General features: G+C 46.6%; 1 protein-coding gene across 8 annotated transcripts in view; it reads right to left on the bottom strand.

The window, feature by feature from the left end:
• Positions 1-12,646, bottom strand: part of LOC118372315 (BTB/POZ domain-containing protein KCTD5-like) — a 35,146-nt gene that overhangs the window by 12,804 nt on the left and 9,696 nt on the right. Inside the window, exon 6 of one of the 8 annotated variants that reach the window (XM_052472624.1) lies at positions 12,151-12,244. The exons of the other annotated variants lie outside the window; for them this stretch is intronic. Within the exon in view, the coding sequence (XP_052328584.1) occupies positions 12,170-12,244 (75 nt within the window). The 3' untranslated portion in view covers positions 12,151-12,169. Of the gene's footprint in view, positions 1-12,150; positions 12,245-12,646 lie in introns of those variants that run through there. 8 annotated transcript variants of the gene reach the window in all.

Genomic DNA, 12,646 nt, shown 5'->3' with positions numbered 1-12,646 from the left:
GCTTGGATTGGACGACATGGGAAACAATCTTCTCACAGAAATGTCATGTTTGATGCTGATGGTGACGATGGTGACAGTAATAGTGCGTGTCCCCTTGTTGTGGATGGAAAACAACAACATACGCTTGATTGGTGTTTGGATAAACAAAAAAAACGCAGCAGCTAAACTTTGTGCAGTTTTCCCAAACTATGTCCCCTTTACACTTCTACAAGTAAAATGGTGTGTGTGAACTGTAAAATACACTCATACCACTATTACACAAAAGGTCAGGGCTATTCCATGTCATTGCATTGGTAATGAGAGACCTTCAGGAGAGGGTTTAGATCAGTGGCAGCACAGCAGCGTCAGCTCATTATTAGTCTTGGATATCCCAGATCTAGGACATTGTTCATGTGAGAGGCATCTAGATGTGAGAGGCTTCTAGGGCATTGTTCATGTGAGAGGCATCTAGGACATTGTTCATGTGAGAGGCATCTAGGACATTGTTCATGTGAGAGGCATCTAGATGTGAGAGGCTTCTCGGACATTGTTCATGTGAGAGGCATCTAGGACATTGTTCATGTGAGAGGCATCTAGATGTGAGAGGCTTCTAGGGCATTGTTCATGTGAGAGGCATCTAGGACATTGTTCATGTGAGAGGCATCTAGGACATTGTTCATGTGAGAGGCATCTAGGGCATTGTTCATGTGAGAGGCATCTAGGGCATTGTTCATGTGAGAGGCATCTAGGACATTGTTCATGTGAGAGGCATCTAGGGCATTGTTCATGTGAGAGGCATCTAGGGCATTGTTCATGTGAGAGGCATCTAGATGTGAGAGGCTTCTAGGGCATTGTTCATGTGAGAGGCATCTAGGACATTGTTCATGTGAGAGGCATCTAGATGTGAGAGGCTTCTAGGGCATTGTTCATGTGAGAGGCATCTAGGGCATTGTTCATGTGAGAGGCATCTAGGGCATTGTTCATGTGAGAGGCATCTAGATGTGAGAGGCTTCTAGGGCATTGTTCATGTGAGAGGCATCTAGGGCATTGTTCATGTGAGAGGCATCTAGGGCATTGTTCATGTGAGAGGCATCTAGGGCATTGTTCATGTGAGAGGCATCTAGATGTGAGAGGCTTCTAGGGCATTGTTCATGTGAGAGGCATCTAGGACATTGTTCATGTGAGAGGCATCTAGGACATTGTTCATGTGAGAGGCATCTAGATGTGAGAGGCATCTAGGGCATTGTTCATGTGAGAGGCATCTAGATGTGAGAGGCTTCTAGGGCATTGTTCATGTGAGAGGCATCTAGGGCATTGTTCATGTGAGAGGCATCTAGGACATTGTTCATGTGAGAGGCATCTAGGGCATTGTTCATGTGAGAGGCATCTAGATGTGAGAGGCATCTAGGACATTGTTCATGTGAGAGGCATCTAGGGCATTGTTCATGTGAGAGGCATCTAGGGCATTGTTCATGTGAGAGGCATCTAGATGTGAGAGGCTTCTAGGGCATTGTTCATGTGAGAGGCATCTAGGGCATTGTTCATGTGAGAGGCATCTAGGACATTGTTCATGTGAGAGGCATCTAGGACATTGTTCATGTGAGAGGCATCTAGATGTGAGAGGCATCTAGGGCATTGTTCATGTGAAGGGCATCTAGATGTGAGAGGCATCTAGGACATTGTTCATGTGAGAGGAATCTAGGACATTGTTCATGTGAAGGGCATCTAGGACATTGTTCATGTGAGAGGCATCTAGGACATTGTTCATGTGAGAGGCATCTAGATGTGAGAGGCTTCTAGGGCATTGTTCATGTGAGAGGCATCTAGGACATTGTTCATGTGAGAGGCATCTAGGACATTGTTCATGTGAGAGGCATCTAGGGCATTGTTCATGTGAGAGGCATCTAGGGCATTGTTCATGTGAGAGGCATCTAGGACATTGTTCATGTGAGAGGCATCTAGGGCATTGTTCATGTGAGAGGCATCTAGGGCATTGTTCATGTGAGAGGCATCTAGATGTGAGAGGCTTCTAGGGCATTGTTCATGTGAGAGGCATCTAGGACATTGTTCATGTGAGAGGCATCTAGATGTGAGAGGCTTCTAGGGCATTGTTCATGTGAGAGGCATCTAGGGCATTGTTCATGTGAGAGGCATCTAGGACATTGTTCATGTGAGAGGCATCTAGGACATTGTTCATGTGAGAGGCATCTAGATGTGAGAGGCATCTAGGGCATTGTTCATGTGAAGGGCATCTAGATGTGAGAGGCATCTAGGACATTGTTCATGTGAGAGGAATCTAGGACATTGTTCATGTGAGAGGCATCTAGGACATTGTTCATGTGAGAGGCATCTAGATGTGAGAGGCATCTAGGGCATTGTTCATGTGAAGGGCATCTAGATGTGAGAGGCATCTAGGACATTGTTCATGTGAGAGGCATCTAGGACATTGTTCATGTGAAGGGCATCTAGATGTGAGAGGCATCGAGGGCATTGTTCATGTGAAGGGCATCTAGATGTGAGAGGCATCGAGGGCATTGTTCATGTGAGAGGCATCTAGGACATTGTTCATGTGAGAGGCATCTAGATGTGAGAGGCATCGAGGGCATTGTTCATGTGAGAGGCATCTAGGACATTGTTCATGTGAGAGGCATCTAGATGTGAGAGGCATCTAGGGCATTGTTCATGTGAAGGGCATCTAGATGTGAGAGGCATCTAGGACATTGTTCATGTGAAGGGCATCTAGATGTGAGAGGCATCTAGGACATTGTTCATGTGAGAGGCATCTAGGGCATTGTTCATGTGAGAGGCATCTAGGACATTGTTCATGTGAAGGGCATCTAGATGTGAGAGGCATCTAGGACATTGTTCATGTGAGAGGCATCTAGGACATTGTTCATGTGAGAGGCATCTAGGACATTGTTCATGTGAGAGGCATCTAGGGCATTGTTCATGTGAGAGGCATCTAGGACATTGTTCATGTGAGAGGCATCTAGGACATTGTTCATGTGAGAGGCATCTAGGACATTGTTCATGTGAGAGGCATCTAGGGCATTGTTCATGTGAGAGGCATCTAGGACATTGTTCATGTGAGAGGCATCTAGGACATTGTTCATGTGAAGGGCATCTAGATGTGAGAGGCTTCTAGGGCATTGTTCATGTGAGAGGCATCTAGGGCATTGTTCATGTGAGAGGCATCTAGGACATTGTTCATGTGAGAGGCATCTAGGACATTGTTCATGTGAGAGGCATCTAGATGTGAGAGGCATCTAGGGCATTGTTCATGTGAGAGGAATCTAGGACATTGTTCATGTGAAGGGCATCTAGATGTGAGAGGCATCGAGGGCATTGTTCATGTGAGAGGCATCTAGGACATTGTTCATGTGAGAGGCATCTAGATGTGAGAGGCATCTAGGGCATTGTTCATGTGAAGGGCATCTAGATGTGAGAGGCATCTAGGACATTGTTCATGTGAAGGGCATCTAGATGTGAGAGGCATCTAGGACATTGTTCATGTGAGAGGCATCTAGGGCATTGTTCATGTGAAGGGCATCTAGATGTGAGAGGCATCTAGGGCATTGTTCATGTGAGAGGCATCTAGGGCATTGTTCATGTGAGAGGCATCTAGGGCATTGTTCATGTGAGAGGCATCTAGGACATTGTTCATGTGAGAGGCATCTAGGGCATTGTTCATGTGAGAGGCATCTAGGGCATTGTTCATGTGAGAGGCATCTAGATGTGAGAGGCTTCTAGGGCATTGTTCATGTGAGAGGCATCTAGGACATTGTTCATGTGAGAGGCATCTAGATGTGAGAGGCTTCTAGGGCATTGTTCATGTGAGAGGCATCTAGGGCATTGTTCATGTGAGAGGCATCTAGGACATTGTTCATGTGAGAGGCATCTAGGACATTGTTCATGTGAGAGGCATCTAGGGCATTGTTCATGTGAAGGGCATCTAGATGTGAGAGGCATCTAGGACATTGTTCATGTGAGAGGAATCTAGGACATTGTTCATGTGAGAGGCATCTAGGACATTGTTCATGTGAGAGGCATCTAGATGTGAGAGGCATCTAGGGCATTGTTCATGTGAAGGGCATCTAGATGTGAGAGGCATCTAGGACATTGTTCATGTGAGAGGCATCTAGGACATTGTTCATGTGAAGGGCATCTAGATGTGAGAGGCATCGAGGGCATTGTTCATGTGAAGGGCATCTAGATGTGAGAGGCATCGAGGGCATTGTTCATGTGAGAGGCATCTAGGACATTGTTCATGTGAGAGGCATCTAGATGTGAGAGGCATCGAGGGCATTGTTCATGTGAGAGGCATCTAGGACATTGTTCATGTGAGAGGCATCTAGATGTGAGAGGCATCTAGGGCATTGTTCATGTGAAGGGCATCTAGATGTGAGAGGCATCTAGGACATTGTTCATGTGAAGGGCATCTAGATGTGAGAGGCATCTAGGACATTGTTCATGTGAGAGGCATCTAGGGCATTGTTCATGTGAGAGGCATCTAGGACATTGTTCATGTGAAGGGCATCTAGATGTGAGAGGCATCTAGGACATTGTTCATGTGAGAGGCATCTAGGACATTGTTCATGTGAGAGGCATCTAGGACATTGTTCATGTGAGAGGCATCTAGGGCATTGTTCATGTGAGAGGCATCTAGGACATTGTTCATGTGAGAGGCATCTAGGACATTGTTCATGTGAGAGGCATCTAGGACATTGTTCATGTGAGAGGCATCTAGGGCATTGTTCATGTGAGAGGCATCTAGGACATTGTTCATGTGAGAGGCATCTAGGACATTGTTCATGTGAAGGGCATCTAGATGTGAGAGGCTTCTAGGGCATTGTTCATGTGAGAGGCATCTAGGGCATTGTTCATGTGAGAGGCATCTAGGACATTGTTCATGTGAGAGGCATCTAGGACATTGTTCATGTGAGAGGCATCTAGATGTGAGAGGCATCTAGGGCATTGTTCATGTGAGAGGAATCTAGGACATTGTTCATGTGAAGGGCATCTAGATGTGAGAGGCATCGAGGGCATTGTTCATGTGAGAGGCATCTAGGACATTGTTCATGTGAGAGGCATCTAGATGTGAGAGGCATCTAGGGCATTGTTCATGTGAAGGGCATCTAGATGTGAGAGGCATCTAGGACATTGTTCATGTGAAGGGCATCTAGATGTGAGAGGCATCTAGGACATTGTTCATGTGAGAGGCATCTAGGGCATTGTTCATGTGAAGGGCATCTAGATGTGAGAGGCATCTAGGGCATTGTTCATGTGAAGGGCATCTAGATGTGAGAGGCATCTAGGGCATTGTTCATGTGAGAGGAATCTAGGGCATTGTTCATGTGAGAGGCATCGAGGGCATTGTTCATGTGAGAGGCATCTAGGGCATTGTTCATGTGAGAGGAATCTAGGGCATTGTTCATGTGAGAGGCATCGAGGGCATTGTTCATGTGAGAGGAATCTAGGGCATTGTTCATGTGAGAGGCATCGAGGGCATTGTTCATGTGAGAGGCATCTAGGGCATTGTTCATGTGAGAGGCATCTAGGGCATTGTTCATGTGAAGGGCATCTAGATGTGAGAGGCATCTAGGGCATTGTTCATGTGAGAGGCATCGAGGGCATTGTTCATGTGAGAGGCATCTAGGGCATTGTTCATGTGAAGGGCATCTAGATGTGAGAGGCATCTAGGGCATTGTTCATGTGAAGGGCATCTAGATGTGAGAGGCATCTAGGGCATTGTTCATGTGAGAGGAATCTAGGGCATTGTTCATGTGAGAGGCATCGAGGGCATTGTTCATGTGAGAGGCATCGAGGGCATTGTTCATGTGAAGGGCATCTAGATGTGAGAGGCATCTAGGGCATTGTTCATGTGAGAGGAATCTAGGACATTGTTCATGTGAGAGGAATCTAGGACATTGTTCATGTGAGAGGTATCGAGGGCATTGTTCATGTGAGAGGCATCTAGGGCATTGTTCATGTGAGAGGCATCTAGGGCATTGTTCATGTGAGAGGTATCTAGGGCATTGTTCATGTGAGAGGTATCTAGGGCATTGTTCATGTGAGAGGCATCTAGGACATTGTTCATGTGAGAGGTATCTAGGGCATTGTTCATGTGAGAGGCATCTAGGACATTGTTCATGTGAGAGGTATCTAGGGCATTGTTCATGTGAGAGGCATCTAGGACATTGTTCATGTGAGAGGCATCTAGGACATTGTTCATGTGAGAGGAATCTAGGACATTGTTCATGTGAGAGGCATCTAGGGCATTGTTCATGTGAGAGGCATCTAGGACATTGTTCATGTGAGAGGCATCGAGGGCATTGTTCATGTGAGAGGAATCTAGGACATTGTTCATGTGAGAGGCATCTAGGCCATTGTTCATGTGAGAGGCATCGAGGGCATTGTTCATGTGAGAGGCATCTAGGACATTGTTCATGTGAGAGGCATCTAGGCCATTGTTCATGTGAGAGGCATCGAGGGCATTGTTCATGTGAGAGGCATCTAGGACATTGTTCATGTGAAGGGCATCTAGATGTGAGAGGCATCTAGGGCATTGTTCATGTGAGAGGAATCTAGGGCATTGTTCATGTGAGAGGAATCTAGGGCATTGTTCATGTGAGAGGAATCTAGGTCATTGTTCATGTGAGAGGCATCTAGGACATTGTTCATGTGAGAGGCATCTAGGACATTGTTCATGTGAGAGGCATCTAGGACATTGTTCATGTGAAGGGCATCTAGATGTGAGAGGCATCTAGGACATTGTTCATGTGAAGGGCATCTAGGACATTGTTCATGTGAGAGGCATCTAGGACATTGTTCATGTGAGAGGCATCTAGGACATTGTTCATGTGAGAGGCATCTAGGACATTGTTCATGTGAGAGGCATCTAGGACATTGTTCATGTGAGAGGCATCTAGGGTATTGTTCATGTGAGATGCATCTAGGACATTGTTCATGTGAGTGGCATCTAGGGTATTGTTCATGTGAGAGGAATCTAGGGCATTGTTCATGTGAGAGGAATCTAGGTCATTGTTCATGTGAGAGGCATCTAGGGTATTGTTCATGTGAGAGGAATCTAGGGCATTGTTCATGTGAGAGGAATCTAGGTCATTGTTCATGTGAGAGGCATCTAGGGCATTGTTCATGTGAGAGGCATCTAGGGTATTGTTCATGTGAGAGGAATCTAGGGCATTGTTCATGTGAGAGGAATCTAGGTCATTGTTCATGTGAGAGGCATCTAGGGTATTGTTCATGTGAGAGGCATCTAGGGTATTGTTCATGTGAGAGGCATCTAGGGCATTGTTCATGTGAGAGGAATCTAGGTCATTGTTCATGTGAGAGGCATCTAGGGCATTGTTCATGTGAGAGGAATCTAGGGCATTGTTCATGTGAGAGGAATCTAGGGCATTGTTCATGTGAGAGGCATCTAGGGCATTGTTCATGTGAGAGGCATCCAGGACATTGTTCATGTGAGAGGCATCTTGGGAATTGTTCATGTGAGATGCATCTAGGACATTGTTCATGTGAGAGGCATCTAGGGCATTGTTCATGTGAGAGGAATCTAGGGCATTGTTCATGTGAGAGGAATCTAGGGCATTGTTCATGTGAGAGGAATCTAGGTCATTGTTCATTTGAGAGGCATCTAGGACATTGTTCATGTGAAGGGCATCTAGGGCATTGTTCATGTGAGAGGCATCTAGGGCATTGTTCATGTGAGAGGCATTGAGGGCATTGTTCATGTGAGAGGCATCTAGGACATTGTTCATGTGAGAGGAATCTAGGTCATTGTTCATTTGAGAGGCATCTAGGACATTGTTCATGTGAGAGGCATCTAGGACATTGTTCATGTGAAGGGCATCTAGATGTGAGAGGCATCTAGGGCATTGTTCATGTGAGAGGAATCTAGGGCATTGTTCATGTGAGAGGCATCTAGGACATTGTTCATGTGAGAGGCATCGAGGGCATTGTTCATGTGAGAGGCATCTAGGGCATTGTTCATGTGAGAGGCATCTAGGACATTGTTCATGTGAAGGGCATCTAGATGTGAGAGGCATCTAGGGCATTCTTCATGTGAGAGGCATCTAGGGCATTGTTCATGTGAGAGGCATCGAGGGCATTGTTCATGTGAGAGGCATCTAGGACATTGTTCATGTGAAGGGCATCTAGATGTGAGAGGCATCTAGGGCATTCTTCATGTGAGAGGAATCTAGGGCATTGTTCATGTGAGAGGCATCTAGATGTGAGAGGCTTCTAGGGCATTGTTCATGTGAGAGGAATCTAGGGCATTGTTCATGTGAGAGGAATCTAGGCCATTGTTCATGTGAGAGGCATCTAGGACATTGTTCATGTGAGAGGCATCTAGGACATTGTTCATGTGAAGGGCATCTAGATGTGAGAGGCATCTAGGGCATTGTTCATGTGAGAGGAATCTAGGGCATTGTTCATGTGAGAGGCATCGAGGGCATTGTTCATGTGAGAGGCATCTAGGACATTGTTCATGTGAAGGGCATCTAGATGTGAGAGGCATCTAGGGCATTCTTCATGTGAGAGGAATCTAGGGCATTGTTCATGTGAGAGGCATCTAGATGTGAGAGGCTTCTAGGGCATTGTTCATGTGAGAGGAATCTAGGGCATTGTTCATGTGAGAGGAATCTAGGCCATTGTTCATGTGAGAGGCATCTAGGACATTGTTCATGTGAGAGGCATCTAGGACATTGTTCATGTGAAGGGCATCTAGATGTGAGAGGCATCTAGGGCATTGTTCATGTGAGAGGCATCTAGATGTGAGAGGCATCTAGGGCATTGTTCATGTGAGAGGCATCTAGGGCATTGTTCATGTGAGAGGAATCTAGGCCATTGTTCATGTGAGAGGCATCTAGGACATTGTTCATGTGAGAGGCATCTAGGACATTGTTCATGTGAAGGGCATCTAGATGTGAGAGGCATCTAGGGCATTGTTCATGTGAGAGGAATCTAGGGCATTGTTCATGTGAGAGGCATCGAGGGCATTGTTCATGTGAAGGGCATCTAGATGTGAGAGGCATCTAGGGCATTGTTCATGTGAGAGGAATCTAGGACATTGTTCATGTGAGAGGAATCTAGGGCATTGTTCATGTGAGAGGCATCTAGGACATTGTTCATGTGAGAGGCATCTAGGACATTGTTCATGTGAGAGGCATCTAGGGCATTGTTCATGTGAGAGGAATCTAGGACATTGTTCATGTGAGAGGAATCTAGGGCATTGTTCATGTGAGAGGCATCTAGGGTATTGTTCATGTGAGAGGCATCTAGGACATTGTTCATGTGAGAGGCGTCTAGGGCATTGTTCATGTGAGAGGTATCTAGGGCATTGTTCATGTGAGAGGCATCTAGGACATTGTTCATGTGAGAGGCATCTAGGGCATTGTTCATGTGAGAGGCATCTAGGGCATTGTTCATGTGAGAGGCATCGAGGGCATTGTTCATGTGAGAGGCATCTAGGGCATTGTTCATGTGAGAGGCATCCAGGGCATTGTTCATGTGAGAGGCAATGTTACGGATACAGGTATCCTGTGTGTGTGTATTTGTTTTCTTTCCTTCACAGGTGTCACTAATCAGTCGCCACTGAAGACACACCTGCTCCTTTTCCCTTACCCAATCACATCCCCTTGGTTTAAAAGTATCCCAATCAGTTCTCTCTGGAGATCTCTCTTTTGTTTTTGCACCTACATGTCACCTTGTCCGTTATCTGTGAGTATTGTATTGTTATGGTGTATGACTGTTTGTTGGTGGGAAAAGGGGATATCCAGCCATGTCGCCCATGGGCCTACATTACCCATAGGAAAACAGTGTCTAAATACCCTAGTTAGAACTGGCGGATCACCCCCTGTATTTTTGGTAAGTTAGCTAGCTGTTCTTAAAGCAGGCTAGACTAGCTTAGGGGTTTGTTTGGATATACACTGCTCAAAAAAATAAAGGTAACACTAAAATAACACATCCTAGATCTGAATGAATGAAATATTCTTATTAAATACTTTTTTCTTTACATAGTTGAATGTGCTGACAACAAAATCACACAAATTATCAATGGAAATCAAATTTATCAACCCAAGAAGGTCTGGATTTGGAGTCACACTCAAAATGAAAGTGGAAAACCACACTACACGCTGATCCAACTTTGATGTAATGTCCTTAAAACAAGTCAAAATGAGGCTCAGTAGTGTGTGGCCTCCACGTGCCTGTATGACCTCCCTACAACGCCTGTGCATGCTCCTGATGAGGTGGCGGATGGTCTCCTGAGGGATCTCCTCCCAGACCTGGACTAAAGCATCCGCCAACTCCTGGACAGTCTGTGGTGCAACGTGGCGTTGGTGGATGGAGCGAGACATGATGTCCCAGATGTGCTCAATTGGATTCAGGACTGGGGAACAGGCGGGCCAGCCCATAGCATCAATGCCTTCCTCTTGCAGGAACTGCTGACACACTCCAGCCACATGAGGTCTAGCATTGTCTTGCATTAGGAGGAACCCAGGGCCAACCGCACCAGCATATGGTCTCACAAGGGGTCTGAGGATCTCATCTCGGTACCTAATGGCAGTCAGGCTACCTCTGGCGAGCACATGGAGGGCTGTGCGGCCCCCCAAAGAAATGCCACCCCACACCATGACTGACCCACCGCCAAACCGGTCATGCTGGAGGATGTTGCAGGCAGCAGAACGTTCTCCACGGCGTCTCCAGACTCCGTCACGTCTGTCACATGTGCTCAGTGTGAACCTGCTTTCATCTGTGAAGAGCACAGGGCGCCAGTGGCGAATTTGCCAATCTTGGTGTTCTCTGGCAAATGCCAAACGTCCTGCACTGCGTTGGGCTGTAAGCACAACCCCCACCTGTGGACGTCGGGCCCTCATACCACCCTCATGGAGTCTGTTTCTGACCGTTTGAACAGACACAAGCACATTTGTGGCCTGCTGGAGGTCATTTTGCAGGGCTCTGGCAGTGCTCCTCCTGCTCCTCCTTGCACAAAGGCGGAGATAGCGGTCCTGTTGCTGGATTATTGCCCTCCTATGGCCTCCTCCACCTCTCCTGATGTACTGGCCTGTCTCCTGGTAGCGCCTCCATGCTCTGGGCACTACGCTGACAGGCACAGCAAACCTTCTTGCCACAGCTCGCATTGATGTCCCATCCTGGATGAGCTGCACTACCTGAGCTACTTGTGTGGGTTGTAGACTCCGTCTCATGCTACCACCAGAGTGAAAGCACCGCCAGCATTCAAAATTTACCAAAACATCAGCCAGGAAGCATAGGAACGGAGAAGTGGTCTGTGGTCACTACCTGCAGAACCACTCCTTTATTGGGGGTGTCTTGCTAATTGCCTATAATTTCTACCTGTTGTCTATTCCATTTGCACAACAGCATGTGAAATTTATTGTCAATCAGTGTTGCTTCTTAAGTGGACAGTTTGATTTCACAGAAGTGTGATTGACTTGGAGTTATATTATGTTGTTTAAGTGTACCCTTTATTTTTTTGAGCAGTGTATATTATTTATTTCCTTGGGTCCAGCTCAGACCCTTTTTCCCCACACCCCATTACCGTGTGTTTAAAATAAACCTGAAGTGTTTGACGGTAGATTTATGTTGTCTGTGTTTTTTTTCTTCTCACTGTTACCTTTTCACTGGGGTGATTTTTATGAGATATGTTACGGGTCTCGTTTCCATCCCCCCTAGACTGCAGGGCCAAAGGGGTTCGTAACAGGCAACTAGGGCATTGTTCATGTGAGAAGCAACCCATCTTCTAGGGAGACTAGCTCATCATCAGAACAGCTGGGTTATGCCGCTGAACAGATCATGTCCCAGGCAGGACACAAAGGTCCCAGGGCAATAGCAAGCTCTCTGGCATCACAATTAGTATTTCAAACAAACAGAAGCCAACTGTTTTTGACGGGGAGCAAAAGTTCAAGGCCTGCTTTTTTCTCTACATATTGTAAAAATCGAATAATTGAAATTTTTAATTTTTATAAAAGTTAGTCCATCCTTGGCCTTTGGTTACTGTGTTGAGTTTGGGGTAAGGGAATGCCATGCTGTGAAATAGCCCTGGATCCCTTTTGATCACACGGTCTATTACTGCTACTAGCACCACCAGCCAACAACACTAGTTTGGATCCTCACCCATTCACGTCCTTGGAACATTGACACAAGACTGTCATTCCTTTATGCACTCATTCAGGGTGGTATTTCTCTCTCCTCCCTCCTCCTCCTCATCCTGCACCTCTGAAGCCTTCCCTCGAATAAAAATGTGGCTCTCTCACAGCCGGCCGCGACCGGAAGACCCATGGGGCGGCGCACAATTGGCCCAGCGTTGTCCGGGTTAGGGGAGGGTTTGGCGGCAGGGATGTCCTTGTCCCATCGAGTGTTAGCGACTCTTGTGGCAGGCCGGGAGTTGTGCACTCTGACACTGTCGCCAGGTGTACGGTGTTTCCTCCGACACATTGGTGCGGCTGGCTTCCGGGTTAAGCAGGCATTGTGTCAAGAAGCAGTGTGTGGCTGGGTTGTGTTTCGGGGGATGCACGGCTCTCGACCTTCGCCTCTCCTGAGTCTGTACTGGAGTTGCCGCGATGAGACAAGACTAACTACCAATTGGATACCATGAAATTGGTATCCAATTTAAATGGACATTTGG

This window comes from Oncorhynchus keta, chromosome 2, assembly GCF_023373465.1.
Source record: "Oncorhynchus keta strain PuntledgeMale-10-30-2019 chromosome 2, Oket_V2, whole genome shotgun sequence".
Taxonomy (NCBI): Eukaryota; Metazoa; Chordata; class Actinopteri; order Salmoniformes; family Salmonidae; genus Oncorhynchus; species Oncorhynchus keta.
Note: the sequence above shows the minus strand (reverse complement) of the source record. Positions and strands in the feature narration are given on the sequence as shown.